Source organism: Cucurbitaria berberidis (genome assembly GCF_010015615.1).
Source record: "Cucurbitaria berberidis CBS 394.84 unplaced genomic scaffold K460scaffold_4, whole genome shotgun sequence".
NCBI lineage: Eukaryota > Fungi > Ascomycota > Dothideomycetes > Pleosporales > Cucurbitariaceae > Cucurbitaria > Cucurbitaria berberidis.
In genome coordinates, this window is record NW_024468938.1 from 1484236 (window position 1) to 1501359 (window position 17124).

The 17124-nt window shown below is 47.0% G+C and overlaps 5 protein-coding genes across 5 annotated transcripts; 3 read left to right on the top strand and 2 right to left on the bottom strand.

Annotated features, from left to right (window-relative positions):
* Window positions 1–2123: 2123 nt before the first annotated feature.
* On the bottom strand, window positions 2124–4787 carry K460DRAFT_140321 (uncharacterized protein). Its single transcript, XM_040926747.1, has 3 exons — window positions 3972–4787; window positions 2505–3812; window positions 2124–2433 (listed from the first exon to the last, which is right to left on the bottom strand). The coding sequence occupies exons 1-3, from the start codon at window positions 4662–4664 to the stop codon at window positions 2212–2214; spliced, it is 2223 nt and encodes a 740-aa protein (XP_040785716.1). The 5' UTR covers window positions 4665–4787; the 3' UTR covers window positions 2124–2211.
* A 1175-nt stretch (window positions 4788–5962) lies between these two features.
* On the top strand, window positions 5963–8841 carry K460DRAFT_368071 (HET-domain-containing protein). The gene has a single exon (XM_040933702.1). The coding sequence runs from the start codon at window positions 6428–6430 to the stop codon at window positions 8687–8689; it is 2262 nt and encodes a 753-aa protein (XP_040785717.1). The 5' UTR covers window positions 5963–6427; the 3' UTR covers window positions 8690–8841.
* A 620-nt stretch (window positions 8842–9461) lies between these two features.
* Window positions 9462–11172, top strand: K460DRAFT_418272 (uncharacterized protein; the record flags this gene model as incomplete). The annotated part of the gene is made up of 2 exons (XM_040937931.1): window positions 9462–9919; window positions 9988–11172. 2 exons carry the CDS (start codon window positions 9462–9464, stop codon window positions 11057–11059), a joined length of 1530 nt encoding a protein of 509 aa, XP_040785718.1. The 3' UTR covers window positions 11060–11172.
* A 771-nt stretch (window positions 11173–11943) lies between these two features.
* K460DRAFT_407521 (uncharacterized protein) lies at window positions 11944–14318 on the top strand (the record flags this gene model as incomplete). Its single annotated transcript, XM_040937082.1, has 4 exons — window positions 11944–12283; window positions 12337–12512; window positions 12565–12747; window positions 12810–14318. 4 exons carry the CDS (start codon window positions 11944–11946, stop codon window positions 14316–14318), a joined length of 2208 nt encoding a protein of 735 aa, XP_040785719.1.
* A 50-nt stretch (window positions 14319–14368) lies between these two features.
* On the bottom strand, window positions 14369–15819 carry K460DRAFT_315162 (uncharacterized protein). Its single transcript, XM_040930304.1, has 2 exons — window positions 15210–15819; window positions 14369–15141 (listed from the first exon to the last, which is right to left on the bottom strand). Exons 1-2 carry the CDS (start codon window positions 15601–15603, stop codon window positions 14468–14470), a joined length of 1068 nt encoding a protein of 355 aa, XP_040785720.1. The 5' UTR covers window positions 15604–15819; the 3' UTR covers window positions 14369–14467.
* Between the last annotated feature and the right edge of the window lie 1305 nt (window positions 15820–17124).

Sequence of the window (17124 nt, forward strand, 5' to 3'; positions counted from 1 at the left end):
AAAAAAAAATAAAAAAATAAGTATATACTAAGGCAGGTAAGCTTTTTTAAAAATGCTATAAATATTATAGTAAAGCTAGGCATAACGCGCGAATATGCAAGCAAAAAATAAAAATAATTTTTAAATAAATTAATTTATTATAATTTACTGCTATAGTTTTTTATAGTGCTGTACTGTCATACATAGTACTAATTTTAATAAAGTCTTAGCATTGTAACTAACTTAACTAGGCAACTAACTCGCCTGTATAATACATTAATAGCAATAATAATAGCAGCTATAATATAATACAATAGTTTTTTTTATTTTTTTAATAATAATAGTACTGCTCTTATTTTTCTATTATAATAATATAGCTAAGTTTAATACTATTACTATTTAAATTATACTTGCTTTTTTTTAAAAGTAAACTTTAAACTTTGCTTTTTTTTTACTAATTTTTTTTTTTTTTTTCTGCTAGCTTTGCAAGCATATTTATTTAAAAAAAAATTTAAATATTACTACTATTATAGTATTGCCTAAAATTGCGTGTTTAAGTAGTACTAAATAAATAAAAAAATAAATATTAATAATTTTTATACTATTTATATAAGCCTTGTACTTACTATTTTTAATAGCAATAATTTAAATATTAGTAATATTAAATTAATTAATATATGCTTTCTTAAACTATTATAGTAGTTAATAAAAATAATTATTAAAAATAAAAAATTTAATAATACTAGTACTAGTGCTAATGCTAGTACTAGTTTAGAAAATTGCAGAATATAAAAAACAAAATAATTTATTTAAAATAAAAATATAGCAGTTATTAAAAGTAGATATTTATAATATTACAGTTAACAATAAATAATAAATAGTAGTAGTAGTAGTAGTAGTAAATAAAAAATATAAATAATATTTTTTAAATAAAGTAGCTGCTTATAGGCTTAAAAAATTATAGCTTTTTAAAATGCCTTTTAAAAAGCTTAATAATAATAATAATAATAATAATAATAATTTATAATTGTATTTTTACTAAGCTTAGCTTAAGGCAGGGTTAATAGTACTTTTAATAAAGCTAAATTATTAAAAAATAAAAGCTAATTTTTAAAATAGTATTAGTATACTAAATTTTTAGCTAAGCTATACTTACTAAGCTTAAGCATTAACTACTTATAATAAATAAAACTAATATTTTTATATATATTTATATTTTATTACGCTTTTTATATTTTTTCTTTTACTAGTAGAGGGGATTTACTAGTTTAAACTATTTGTGTCTATTTTGTAATACCTTATCTTATTATTTATATAAAACTTTATAAAAAAATAAAAAAAAATAGGTTAGGTTGACTTGCTGAGCTAGCTACTCGCTGGATAGATAGCTGGCGTAGTGGAGTAGGTGGAGTGAAGAGCAAGATACTTGAACAGGGTGAGGGTTCATGATCTGGAAAGGCGGGAGTCGTGTTCTACGAAAGGTGCTTTTAAAACTTCAGTATAGATGCAGTGGAAATAGTGCAAAGATCCCTTGCGGGTAGCAGACGCGTGTTTGACCATTGCTGGTGTGAAAGTAGTCACTATACCTTATTAGCTCGAACATAAAAGTCTTGACTTTCTTCTCACAAGCACTTGAACGACACTCCGTCACATTATGAAGAAGACGTCGCGATATTGATACAACGTGATGCGATGTAATGCCTTTCATTCAGCCCCATCGGTAGCTACCCAGCGCGCCAACACGCCCATGTATATACAACGCAACACAATCCATCCACCCAACTACCACCACACCATCAAGACAAAAACCCCACCCAACAATGGGAAAATATACAATAGGAAGGAAAAAATGCGGTTACGTCTCCAACAGCCAACTCTCAACAGCAAAACGAAGGCAAAAAAAGGAAAACTCCGTTCGCTGATGCTTTGCTATGATGAGCCATGTCTATATTTCAAAAATGAACGAGGGTATCTTTCGCTTTCGACTTCGCTCGCGAGAATAAATGCTTTTTGTTTTCTGCTCTGCTCTGCTCAAAAGTCGGATCGGAATATGTAGAAAGGGTAATTTGTGCGGTTCGTTTCGCGAGGAATGTGGCGTTGTCCTGAGACAGGTAGCGAGTAGCATTCCGGGTAGATGGATTGGCACACCAACAACGATCAGGACTCTTTGTTCCTTCCACCTCTCTTCTTCTCTTCCTACGTGTGCATCTGTATTGTCCTCTTTTATATTGTTTATTGAATAGGCGGTACGGAATTGAGTACTCTGGCCACTTCGTTCGGGGCCATCTGGCTGTTCTGCATACTACGCACTTGGCTGCCCTTGCGCAGTCGTTGCAGTCCGATGGCGACTTTCCAGCTCTCGCTTTCGTCGATGAGGAAGACGTATTTCTTGCCGTCGGCGTCGCGGATCGAGGCGCGGAAGATATAGAGGTGTTTGGAGGGCTGTTGGCCGGTCTAATGATTGGTCAGCATGCAAGTCAAAAAGCAGGAATGTAGAGAGCAAGGTTGGGATAAGATAAACATACCTCGACCAACTTCAACGTCCAAGCCTTCACGTCCCACTCGCGCTGTGGAATACTCCTCACATCGTCATCGATAAACAAGCCCTCGGACTGGATTTTCAGGATCAAGCCATCCGTCACCTTGCCTACATTCGACACCAACTGCGCCACTGGCTTCGGGAACAGGTCGTTGAAGAGATACACGGCCTTGATGACGATCTTGTTCGGGTCAGTTGTCGAGTACGGACCGCGCTGTGATGGCGGTGGCGTTGTGTGGGTGGTGGACTGTGAAGGGGCGTATGACGACTCAGAGTACTGGGAAGAGACTTGCGAGCGTGCGGTGGAGCGCGCTTGCGGGGTGTCGTATGGACGGAAAGAATGCGTGTCGTCGGTGCCCATATACGACTTCGCCGACGGCCTCTCGTAGGGCTTCTTCGGCGAGACTGTTGCCTTGATGGGAATCGAACGGGTCGACGTCACAGAGGGCGCCGGGGGGCTTCTCGCTCCAGCATACGGATCGAGTTTCTCACCGCCGCCGAGGCCACCGTATGTTGTTGACCGTCTACCTGCTGTGAGGTCCGGGACTGCGGCTGCAGCCTCTGCTTTGATCTTCTCGGCTTCGACCTTGAGACGGGCTTCGCGGTCTTTCTGGGCTCGCTCGCGGGCTGCTTTGAGGCGCTCGGCGCGTTCAGCATCAACCTTTGCCTTTGCTGCGGCAGCCTCTGCCTCTGCCTTTGCCTTTGCGGCGGCGGCTTCGGCGGCAGCCTTGACTTCTGCCGCCCTTCGTACTGCTTCTTCTGCGGCTTTGGCCTTTTGCTCGGCTTCGAGTTTCTCGCGAATCTCTTTCTCGATCTGCGCGCGTGCTTCGGCCTCTCGGGCCAGGCGTTCGGCTTCCTCCTTCTCTCGGATTTCCTGTTGCTTCTTGGCACGTTCTTTTGCGATGCGTTCTCTGGCCTCGCGCTCGCGCTGCTCTCGTTCTCGGTGGCGCATCTTCTCCCACTTCTCCTTTTCTGCCTGGGCGCGAGCTTGCTTGGCTGCCTCCTCTTGAGCTTTGGCTTCCGCTTCCCGCTTCTGCCTCGCCTCCTCTGCGCGTTTGAGCTCCTCCCATGCTCGCTTGCGGTCTTCTTCGTCTTTCCTCTTCCTCTCCTCTTCGTCTTTCCGTTTCTTCTCCTCCTCATCTCTCTTTCGCTTCTCCTCTTCGTCTCTCATTCGCTTTTCCTCTTCGTCTCTCATTCGCTTCTCCTCTTCGTCTTTTCGTCTCTTCTCTTCTTCGACTCGTTTCCGCTCTTCTACCCTTTTTCGTTCCTCTGCGCGCTTCCGTTCTTCCTCTGCCTGTCTTCGTTGCTCCTCTGTCTGTCTTCGCTCGTCCTCTTCGCGTCTCTTCTTGGCTTCTTCAGCTTTCCGTTGCGCCTCTCGTTGCGCCTCTTCTTGCTTCCGTCTCTCCTCGTCTTGTCTCTTCTTCTCTTCCTCTTGCTTCTTCTTCTCCTCTGCTTGTCTCTTCTCCTCGGCTTGTCTCTTCTTCTCTTCGTCTTGCCGCTTCTTCTCCTCGGCCTGTTTCCGCTCCTCTTCTGCTCGTTCCTCCTCCTCGTCCCACGTCGACTCATTGTCTTGTGGAGGCGGAGACGAGGCACCGTACTGCTGGTATCCACCCCATCCCCCTTGAGGTGGAGGTCCGCCAGCACCAGGGAAGCCGCCGTTGGGTGGTGGTGGAGGTGCACGTTGGTAGCTTGGGCCTGCCCCCGGGGTGCCTGGGCCTGCCCCAGCACTAGCTCCAGCTCCACCTGGTCCACGACCTGGCCCACTCCCACTGAACAACCCCCCAGCTGTTGTCTGACCGAACACCCAGCCAGCTAGTCCCACCAACACCACTAGTAGTATGACGCCATTGCCACCTGATGATACGCCCTGGCTGACCAGCAGGAAGTACTGCTTGACTTGCGGCTCTATGATCTTCCATATAGCAATACCAGCTATGGTGCTGGCCACGCCCGCCATGAAGCTGTTCCGCTGGACCTGCATGCTGGGCAAATAGACGAAGCCGCCACCGGCCGAGTGCGGCGGTATGATGAATATGTCGTAGTTTCCCGGGGGCAAGCCAGTGCTGCCTCCGGGAGCATGGCTACCTCCAGTTGTCTTTGGATTGGCGCCATGCGGAGGCGGCGGCGGAGGAGGAGCGCCGTCCATGGCTGTGTGTGCCCGTGAGGGCGGGTGGCGACGTTATAGCGAGCGTCGTGGGTGTGTGTATAGGGGGTGAAGAGGATTTTCTACCACCAGATGCGGTGTGCGGCGGGCGGGAGGAGCGAGGCAGTGGGTAGGCGAAAAAGCATCCGCGCGGGTGGGTGCTTGAGAAGAAAGGTGGGTCAGATGTCAATTTCTATACGCTTTTTTTTTGCTGGGTAAAATCAATTCGGTGTGCAGAATACGTTGCAGATGTCTGAGGGGCGGCAGCTAGGCTACAAGTCGTCGAAGCAGAGGTGGGCTCTCCTCGGGCGTCCAGGTTTGTTTACGTCCAAGCTCAGGGTTGATTGGCTAGCGGGCGCGGGCCGTTGTTGCAGCACATGGCCACGACGGCATCCCACCCTGCGTAACGCCCACGCCTTTGACCCCCCTCAATCTGCCAAATTCTCCGTGCAATCACTTTCAATTTCCCACAATTATCCACCTCATTCGCCGCGACTTGCTCCTTTCCCCATTGTTGTTGCGGAGGCGCGGAGGAACAGCAGCCAGCCGTTGCCCACTCGACGCGGCCAAACAACACGTCACGCGTGCAAAAACAGAGTTTGATGCTTGGTTAGCCTGCAGCCTACTGAGTGCGCAGCCTGTCACAGAACCTGACTTGGATTAAGTTCGACGCATGAGCACGCGTCATTTTGCGATTCGACCGTCTGGTACGAAATGTGGGCTTTTTTCGCTTTGGGCGGGGCCAGCGCGTTGTTTGGATCGCCGGTGCATCAAATCCGGTCCGCAGCTATCAACCAAACTTCGAGGCGCTGGGGTGCGCGTTCGCTGGCGACGATACTATTGTTGCACTCTCTCGACGCAGGCTGATGTCGTCCACGGGTATGTCGTGCTACTACGGGGAGCGACTGAGGTTACACGAGGGCGCTAATATGTTCTGACCGCTGCAAGCTTCTGTGCTAAACGGTGAACCTGCATCGCAAGCTGCTGTGGTCGGCAGAACTCCTCCAAAGCTATCAACTGCCGTACAGTTAACGTTGTTCTATTCATGTCCAGCCGATTTGACGAGTGTTGGGTCCACCTCACCTTGGATACCCTGGCCATTATCATCCCGCTATTCTCGAGGTACCCCAGATCAGAACCGCGACTTTGGAAAGGCCCATCTTTCCGACAATGTGTCGTTCCGCTCGTTCCTACTAGCGCATCCTCTTTCTCGTAACCTAGTCTATTGTGTAACAAGCCCTGCAAGTGACCTGATTCTCATAACTAACACCCTTGTCTATCTCGACGGATACTTGAACAGGAATGCCTTCAACCGATGCTTTCGTGTCGTGCATTCGTGCCTCATGCTCAGCTGAGGTGCCACGACAACAGAACTTGCTTTGATTCGACGCCAATACAGATGACAGCCTTCTCATATGTATGCACAGTGCAGCGGCAGTTGGTGCAGAGTGTCAGCCTGCATGTTCTTGCGAGGCTGTGCACACGAGAACCCGATACTCCCCTCTCCCCTCAATTCATCAGGCTGCACCCGACCGTCAATCCTTCACTCTTGATACTCTTAATACTGCCTACAAACACCTCCACGCAGGGCTCGAGATAGCAGCCCGCTGCCGATTTCGCCACGAAGAGCACATCCTATAATGAGGGCATGCTCTCTCCTTTGAGCTTATACGCTCGCGATATATCCTAGATAAGGGACTCAAGGTCTCGCGACCGATACGAACCACAGCAACCTGCATACACAATTACATTCGGCGGAAGACGTTATGGAAGACACGATTGATCCGTCAGCATGTTCGGATCAAAGTCCACCGGTGGAAGTTCAAAGACTGGAACTGCAAGTGTTGAACGAGCCACCAGTGCAGGCTACATCAAGCCAAAGCCTCGAAAAGAGATCGCACACGATGACGAAAACTGAACCCGCAAAGCGTGCTCTAGATGCAATCGATAAATCTGAACCGCACTTAAAACCAAGGGTGAAAGCTCAGAGAACTACGACGATTTGCCCGCAAACTGGAACTCTTTCCTCAACCCCACCCACGGACACGGCTGCGAGACCAGAACAAAACCTCTGCGCTAGATGCGCGGCACTTGACATGAATAAGATCATGTCAGAACATGTGGGCGACAGACATGGCACACTTATCATGGAGTTTAGCAGAAAATCCAAAAACTGGGTCACTACTCCATGTCACTTTTGCCAGTTCTTGTCTTCTGTGGTGCCCAAACGATGGGGAGCTGAGACTCTATCGCTGCTTTCTTTATGTACTAGGTCATACCCCTTGTATCTCTCAGACAACTCAGTTGCACTAGGGGTTGTTCAAAAAGACCCTAATAAATATAGGGCGATGATAGCTTCTTCGAGAGAGATTGGCTACATTCTCCCAATCAATCAACCAATCTCCAGCAACACAAGATATTTCAAAGGGAAGTTAGTCGCGCCCGACCAGGTAGACTTTCACCGTATTTGTCAGTGGCTATCATCCTGTCGGCAAAGACACGATTCGTCCTGTAATGCAACGGAAAGATCAACGGTATCCTTTCTGCTACTCATCAACTGCGAAAGTCGAAAGATCGAGATGGCAGATAGTAGCCATACCTATGCTGCACTCAGCTATGTATGGGGTAATATAAAGCCGGCGAGCACCGACATCAAAGATGGTTTGCACCTAGCTGAGGTGCTCCCTCGGACTATTGAGGATGCAATCACTGTCACCAAAAGGCTGCAGATTAAATACCTATGGATTGACAGATACTGTATCCCGCAAGGAGATGAAGATATTAAACATGATCAGCTTCGCCAAATGGACAGGATATACCATAAAGCTGAAGTAACAATTGTTGCTGCCGCCGGCGGTGACCCAACTGTTTGTCTCCCTGGGGTGAGCAGTAACACTAGGATCCGCCAACCACGTATTTCAATCGGAGAGCATACGCTAGTCTCATCCATGAGAAGTCCAGGGTGGCAAATTCTTTCATCTACATGGTCAACAAGAGCGTGGACATACCAGGAAGCCGTTTGTTCAAGACGTCTCGTTATATTCACTGAGCAGCAAGTGTATCTTGAATGTTGCGGATCAAACCTTGGGGAGGCGGTTGACTCAGACAACGAAACTCTTTTTCCGAACCTATTTTTGGGACGAGATTATAACGGCGGAAATTGGGACTTTCTCCAGAAAATAAGTCAATACTCAAAGAGGACGCTCACATACGATTGCGACGCTCTCAAAGGATTGCTTGGGGTTCTGCGCCTCTTCGAAGATGCAACGGATCCAATCTATCACTACTGGGGTGTACCGGTCCTTCCAACGAGGAGGCGCGCAACTTGCATTTCAATGCGACAGAGAACTGATGGGTTCGTGGCAGGTCTCTGTTGGCAATCTGCAGGTCCAGGCAGACGGCGACCTCAATTTCCCAGTTGGTCGTGGACGGGATGGACATGTTCAGTCCTTAGCAACTCGCCTGAGTATAACACCTGGGTCGAAATTCCCCAATTGAAAACCCGCATCTCGATACAGTCACCTAATGAGGACCAACTGGACTTTGAATCCTTTTTCGAGCGCTACATACAACGAAGTAACTCCTTCCCATCCTCCCCCTATATCCATATCGAAGCATGGACAATCGACCTTCGAGTGCGAGACATCTCACACTATTCGAAAGACATAATAAACCTATACACATATCCAGCTACAGCTAGTGGTGTCATAGCATGTGCTCCACTGCACCTCTTGGAAGAGAATAGATTAACATTCCCCGACTCTTTGGAGACAGAAGATCTGATAGGCATAGTCATTCGTAAACCCTTGGATGCCTTTAATCCTGAAAAGGCGTTCATAATGGTAACTAAGGATATGGGGGGTGTATTAGAAAGGATGGGACATGTCTACTTCAACCGAGACGATACAGCAAGTATAACACTTTCTAACGACGGTATGGAGGTTTTAGCCATTCGAGCTGACTGTACGACTCGGTGTCTAAGTCCCTGGTGGGAATCAATGGTGTACCGGAGACTCATACTGGGATAATGGTAGAAACTCAGAGGATGTGGTACCTTGGTTTGAGGCCTGTAGCAGCTAAGTGTTTCATGACAGGCTTCTTCACATGCGTAGATAGTTAGAAAATTAGCCTTTGTCTACAGCCTAATGTTCAGTCTCTAATTCAATATTTACCTTCAATTACCCAAATGTATTCTCTCACAGAAGCGTAAACAACAACATCTGCAGCGCCATATTCGACGTCGACGGATGCAACCCTTATCGATTTAGTTCTCTGAGGCACTTCACTCAGAACTCTTGGAGATAAATTGTAGCTTTCCGACCTTCGGTGAAACGTTTGGTAAGAACTTGAAACTAATCTTTTTTAACATTTACAGAGATTGCCACTGGGACGGCAGGGTATTTTTTACTAGCTAACTGGGATGCGACAGGCCTGAATTACCCTGCGACTGTAATCCAGTCGATACAGCACTATGCCTACTCCGCACATTACCCATTGCAAGATTACTAGTGCTATTGTAGGGAGAGAAGAGAGGGGTTGAAGTGCTCATATATAGCCCTCTGAAGATCGTAGAAGCTATTTTGCATATTAAATAGTACAGTACCGCGACGTAAATCTACTGTAGGCTGATTCCATAGCGCAGAAACCGTGGTGGGGCAGAGAAACTCAGCCATGTGGCAACACCATGCCTGTGACTAAGTATGAGGCGCAGCAGCAGTCAGCTTCCATCCATTATATAGCCCCCATTTCCATTCTCAGACTTAGATCCACCGTACCACAAAGCTTCTGCGACAATTCATAATGTCTGCGCTCTCTAATCTCTCGATAGCTTCTAACGTGCTCCAAATCGTCGGCTTTTCCGATACGGTTTTTCATGCTGGGAAAACTCTCTATGAGCTCCTGGACAAGGCTCGATCTGCAACAAAAAACATTACATTGCTGCTTCCCGAGCTCCAAGTATTGCTTTCGATCGTAGCTCTCGTTCATGTGGTCATCACCGAACATGCATCATCACCGTTCGCACAAGATGACGGGCATACGCTGCCAAATATTCACACAATCCTAACCCTCATCGAGCAGGATCTTCGGCACCTTAGGGGACTGCTAGGACAATCTATGCGATCTGGAACCGAAGGCTGGTTTTCATTACTTCAAAGCAATATTCGGTGGGCGCTGAAAGACCATGACATCACGGCTGCGAGATACCGCCTTGCTCGGTACACTCAGAGCTTGAATGCTGCATTATCTATTACGGGAAGGTGCGTAATGTTGGAAACCAGCTACTAAACCCTGATTCTATGCGCATCATCACTAATAGTCATTCCAGGCGACATGATATTGTTTTACGAGCCAAACTTCAGCATATCGAAGACAGGGTACAAGCTATCTCGTTATGTAACCCACCGCGACTTCCAAGCTCTGGAATATATACGCAATCACCAAGCAACAAATCAACCGTACGAGTACGTAGAAGACAAGTGAGAGTTACTAGGGCACCCATTCAGTCTCGAAACTATGCCCGGGGCGACATTACCAAAGCGAGCTACGCTTCAACTCCTCTACAACGTCGAAAGAACGGCGTGATCATACCACACGCGGCCGTGGTAGATGAGCCATATATCTTACCCGCTGGCTACATCTGTCCTAAGATCAACGTTGTCCAGCAGGAAGACCAAACGCTCTTTATTGATACTGGCAACTATGACCTTTATCAATTTACGAAACCTGCTAGCCTTCTCCGGGATTTTCTCGCCGCGGCTTTTCACAAGATGCGAGCCAGCCATTTTTTCAGTATTAGCGATTCCCAATTGGAGCATTTGGAGATGCTTCTTGACTGTTTGGTCGCGTCAGCGCATACAGCATCAGCGCAGAATATCGCCGAAAAGTACGACAACTGTTCAAAACTCAAGTCACTTAAACAAAGCCACCCTATTAGGAAATACAAAGACGCCAGATTCCGACAACGAAGCATGGATTCTAGCAGCAGTATGAATAGATCCTTGCCATTTTATCCCCAGGAAAAGAAATTCAAACTCGATACCATCATTGGTTTTGTCCAGGCAAGCATTTTATCCGCTAGGTCCTTCCGAAGTTCTAGAACACTAGCAGTCGTTCTCCAATATTACGGGAATGAGGCACTCAATCTCTTGCCTTTTGCGGTCGAATTCGCGTCGTACGAACTCATGAACTATTTACAACCTACCCTTGTACCAACAATGCACACAGCTGCGTACGAATACTCGAATATAGTTCAACAGCACCTTCCTGAGCTATCGAACTCTACTCGGAAACCTGTACAGTTTTCCCTTCACACCCTAATAGCCTCACCAAGATTTGTGATGTACTCTGAAAAGTCCAAACTCAAAGACTTCCTGGCGATAAGAGTGCGACTTCTTTAACGTCCATTTGCATTTTCTTTTTCATTGACATCGGGGGTGGTCTGATATAATAGCCTTACTGTGGCGATGAATTACACGTCTAATGCTGCTGCGATTTTGGGTAACAAACAGACATCTTAATATACCCCTTCTTTCACACTGAGGCGGCTATTACAGCTATTTGTCAAATGAATCATGTGGTAAAGGCTTGTGATAGCTAGAACGGTGGTTTTCCTGTTCTTATCGTGGTCCTAGAACTCGCGGGCAGAGAGTGGGAGACGATCAGTCAGCGGTGCGCGGGTTGACTTTTGGTAACAAATTGATTCTGAACGCAGTGCACCTATGATATCATCAGGGTTACAGCAATGTTGCTAGGTAGCTGACGTGAGAAGGCTGAGTCTCGGACAACTACTAAATGTATATGAGCCAAGACCTTTCACGACGAAAGGCTGATGCGCCATAAGCCGCGAAGTCGCACGAACTCTGCGCCGAGCCTGGATTTTTGTTAACGTACTCCCGTTTGACTCCTGAACCTAGAGATATTTCATCACAGTCTGCATATAGTTAGCATATTTAGTTTGAAGAGAGGCTAGAGAACTTCAAGTTCACCCTTCTGGCATTTAGATCTGTCAGTGTGTCTAATAGCAGCTTTGCTCGTTCTCTCTTTTATTGAAAGGTGCAATATGCGTGATGCGGTAGCTCTTATCGTTGTTACCAATCAAGCGCAGTTCAATGCACCCCCAAATGCGGGCTGTGCCGTAGCTGAAAACCCCTCAATGACAAAAGTTCAGCCTTCTTTGCAATAAAAGGACGTGAACTGAACCCCAACCCCATTATGTATGCGACACTTATTCGTTGTACTTTTCGTGCCCGTTGCTAATTCAATATCTCTTCTTGCACCAAGGATGCAGAAGAGTCCATCTATCACATACTCAGCTGTTGACGCTGGAAACGCCGAACATGACACCATCGAAAATAACGGAACGCAGGACGATAGTAGTGATACATGTACTGTGTCGTCCCTATCAGACTGCTCAGGGGATGAGGCATCTAGCGACGAGTACAACACATTGGCAAATGAAACTTGGTCCATAGAGAAAGCAGAGGTCGATAACCCTGCAGTTGTATCACGCGCCGAATTACCCGTAGCAGGCTGGCCAACCGAAGCGCGCGTCCTCCATGGGGTATCTGCTTGGCTGATCGTGGGTAACATACTGTTATTTCTTTTACCCGTTCCTTTCCTTGGTGAGTGAATCCTTTTCTATGGCCGTTCAGCTCATGTTGACTTGGTAATGCAGTGCTTGCAATCACAGCGGTTGGATTCAATTCAAATCCGATTTCTGAACGCGGTCAAATGGTTCTACGCGCCATGAACCTCGGACCTACAATATTCCCCCTTGTGTTCGCAAGTGTCAGCAGCTGTTGCTTGAGAAATATTGCGCTTATCAGAATTGAATCGGGAGTAAGACTCCAGGTAAGCCTTCCAGAAATTCTTGTGGGAATGGTCACACTAATTTACTCATTAGACGCTTGAAGAGCTGCTAAGTAGTCAAAGTGTGGTCTCCGCCATAGCCTGCTTTGTGAAACTTCGCTCTGTAAACCTTCTGAGTATTCTCCTTCTGATATTCTGGATGCTATCTCCGCTTGGAGGCCAAAGCTCTCTTCGCCTACTTTACGAGACAAATTCAACCACGTCGACAAGCAACACGGTACGTAAACTTTCCGTCGAACATCTCATGAAGTAGTTACTGAGTTATGATCTCTGGCTCAGATATCATATTCCTCATCCAATGCGGTATTTGAGCTTAACGAACAAACCGTTCACACTGCCAGTACTATCATGGCGGCGAACCTAATAGCACCTGATACAATCAAGAATGGCGCATTCGATCTTTGGGGTGATGTCAAGGTCCCAAGGATTGATTGGACTAAGATTGACAACGACAGCACGACAGCAATGGTCACCCTTGGAAGTGGCTCTGCCGCCAAACGTAACGAATTTACCTCATGGACAGGCGTCAAGATAAGAGATGTTAATCCTAGTCGGCGGTATCAATTCGATATGAAATACGACTATATAGATCTCACTTGTACCCCGCATCTATCATCAAGGAATCCAGTTGATATATTGGCCTATCTGACCCGATCAGACATACATACTGGTCCTTTCGACCCACCTGAAGACTCGGCAGCCAGTATCATTGCACAAGACGCAATAATGGAAGCGGAGGGCATGATCTTCAACAGAACGGTCAAAGCGTATGGTGTGCACGTACCTTCGCCACGACCAGCAGCTACTTTCTTCAGATATGCTTACAATAGTACAAATCAGAAGGAGAAAAATACGGAAACAGCCTCATATTTGACCTACTTTCTATATGGAGCTCGGTACACGTCCTTAGGTCCCCAAGTCTTCCAGTGCTTGCCGACCTATTACCACTTAGAGGTGGGTGTTCGATGTCAACCGAACAGCCAATGCAATATCTTCCGGATGCGACGGATACCACCTGTTGTAACAACTCATAGTATACTCGAGGGGAAGAACGAAATACCCTGCCACGCAAATCTCGGAAGCCTCCCGTGTCTCCTTCTCAACACGAATACTCTGAAATTCTTCATTGAGTGGTGGGCTACCATACTCTCGACTCCTACTCAGACCAATGGAACTGATCCGTACGACATTTATATAGCCGCTTTGCAAGGTAAAGGCTTTGAATTAGGAACAGCTGGAAGACTCTCACCACACTGGGACTCCATCAATGCGACCAATCTATCGGCTCGTCTCACACTAGCATTTAATACCTATTGGCAGGCCATTCAATGGCAGGGGCATACAATGCTTACGAACACATCCGATGTTATTCAGGAACCCTTGATGGCAAATGCAGGGTGCACTGAAGAATCCGACATCCTAATGTATCGAGTCAGCATTCCGTGGATCATGGTTCTCGTGTTTACCACCCTCATCCTTCTAACTCTTGCTACCGTCAATCTCGTCGTGTCATTCATGATTATCGCACCCGATTTGCTAGGATACGTTTCAACGTTGACACGCTCGCCAGCCGGCAAAAGTCCAGTCGCCCCCTTTCACACTGAGACTGGGACTACACTGGATGGCGCAGAACGGGATAGACTGCTTAGGAACAGGATTATCTGTATTGAAGACATGAGTCCTGGAGCGGAAGTCGGATACATTGCAATCAGGCTACATTGCGAGAATGCGGAGCGATTGTGTGTCAGCCAACCCGAGAGACTGAGGAAGGGGAGGCTATATATCTAATACTACCTCTATAACTTAACAAAGCCTTGGAGAATTTTGGCAATTTCTTTGGTATTCTTACATAGTTTTACTATTCTATCGTCAAAAAATGCAAATCAGATTTGCTATTAAACCCTGTTATAGAGCATCGAGTGCTTTCGCGTAGCTGTTCATAGAAGAGCATTTCTCTTCTCAATATCCGCTAAAGTATTCACGGTATGATCCCAGACAGTTTTCGTTGTATCATCTTTCCGAGTCTTGACGTAGCTTACCACATTGTTTTCGTCTCCTCTTTGACCTACCCCATAGGCTCCATCTCCTAATTCACATTGCGTACTAGATGAGATTCCACCAATGACCTTGTTCACATCGTCGGACTTCACTGTCCCCTGTGCGGGATATCGCTGAGTCGCAAGATATAACATGACCTGACCACAATCCTCCGGCGAAGTCATATACCACGAGACGAGCGGCTTCAAAACCCGCCACAATATGCGAAACCACTGCGGATTGGCGTCACTATAGAACGTCGGGCCATCCACTAACCCGGGGTAGATATGCGTAAAGCTAATCTTGCCAGCATGCCTTTCCGCCATCTCTTCGAAGAAGAAAGTTTTCATGAACGCCGTGTACTTTCGCACAGCCGTTACGCCATAACTGGAAGGTGGTGGGGTGCCGACTGGTGTTTCTCCAGATTTAATGCTGTCCTCGATGCCGCCGGCAAATATGGAAATGACATGTGCAGTGTTGGGGGCAGCGGATAGCAGCGGTGTGAAGTTTTGAATGAACCTCATACGGGAATAGTATAGCAGAGACATCTGTGCATCAAGGCCTTCCTTGGTATCTATTATGCATCAGTTAGTAGCCGATTCAAGAGTAGTGTCGCCCGAGAGAAGATGACAAAACACTTACGATTTGACTCCTGGAGTGGTGAAAGCGCTTGGCTCATATACAGCAAATCTAATCTTGCAGGGCCCCCAGCAAATGGCGACTGCTCCTCGCGCCTAATAATCTCGCGCGAGACACGGTCGACCTCACTGATCAATGACAGATCCGTCGCCTGGACAAACTGCCAATCCGATTCGGAGCTCGTCTCACGGCCATACCTGAGTAGGGTCTCGGCGCGGGCGGCATTGCGGCCAACAATGTACACTCGAAGCTTGGGGCCGTGATTCGCAAAGGTTGTCGCAAGGGCTTTGGCAACATAAGATCCGATGCCTGTCGTGCCACCTGTGAGCGTGACGACGAGTGGAGGGCCTTTGGGGAGTTCGGCGATCCCATTGCGGATGGTCTGGAGACTTGGCATGGTGAGTATAGTATTTGAAGGAGTGTATAGCCGCTAGGAAGTAAACCTCCAAAGACTGGCGATAGCTCAACAAGTCGTTCTGGGCGTAAGCGCTTCTTGAATGTATTTAAAGTTATGAGCGCTACAGTGGGTTTTGAAGATGACTCCCTTTCCACTTGTTGTTATATAGATTGCTCTTTCATGCCGTCATCTACTTTGTCATAAACCTAGACAAGGGTGATGGAGCGTTGGATAAGCTCCGCTAGCCACGGACATAAGGGGCCTAGTTCCGATATTCGCCCCCGGGTGGTGAAAAGTTAGCCCGGAAGGCGCTCGCACTAGTGGAGTTAAGGGTATTCGGGGTCATGACAGGAGCGCCAACATAACTCGGATCAAGACATGTACACGTGTATATATCGTGTGCTACATGTAGTCACCGTACGCCTCAGCGAACATATTTGGGGTTTCCCTTTCCGTCTGTAAATTTGCGACTTCGAGAGGCAAGACTGTCGTTGACCCTGAGGAGTACTAGGACAGCAGCTTCGATAACGGTCTCAAGCTACGTGCTAAGTGCTTGAGGTATTTCGGGCTACACCCTTTCAGTTGTCTAACGGTAATAGATGAGTTGAATCTTCAGATGTCGAGCGGCAATAATTATCGCTGTGAGGCTGGCTCTATCGCATAAGTGCATATTACCCCGCAGTCATCCGAGGCAAACACTCTAGGCAAGTCAAGCATGTTCGCCTGGCGAGTCCTCCTTAAAGCACACTGGATACTCCCTAGCCGAGGAACGCCATGGCGTTTATACTGGCCCTTTCAACAAATAGTGAACTGGGTCTGCTCACCGGTCACAAAAAGCAGGATATTCTCCTCTCTAGGCTGCCATTGGGTTTCCGCGCATATTTTGACGAACAACTGTGAGACTTTGGCTTCCACGCCCATCTTTCAAATCGTGTACAAGGACAGAACGCAATGGCAGAAATAGTCGGTGCCGTCGCATCCGGAATCACAATTGTTGGAGCCACAATAACCTTTGCGGATACTCTTCTTGAATTCATCGGGCAGGTTCGCAATGCGCCTAGCGAGATCTCGTTCCTTCACAATGAAGTTACCGACACCAGACTGATCTTGTCAAATATTCATGAAAACTCCAGTCAAGAACAATGGCTCCAGACTAGACTTTCTCTGCCAGACAGTGCTGGTGTATACCAGGATCCAGAGAATATTGCCAAAGCCGAGCATCTCATTAGGAGAATTGAACGCGTTCTGATTCAGATAGACTCAACGCTCCGGGATGTCACGAAATCCAAATCATTTAGCGGAGTCACCATCCATTCACGAGCTTGGCTATTGAACCGTTCTAAGCTGAAGTCGCTGAGAACGGAACTCCGAGAACTCAAGGTTACCATAGCGGTCCACTTCTCCGCTAGTACTCGGTGAGTTGAGGGCCGGACTGTTAGCAATATTGAGACGGTAGCATATATTATATGAATACTGACGTCCGGTAGCACTCTTGCTAGCCGATCAGTGGTCTTGTTGAAA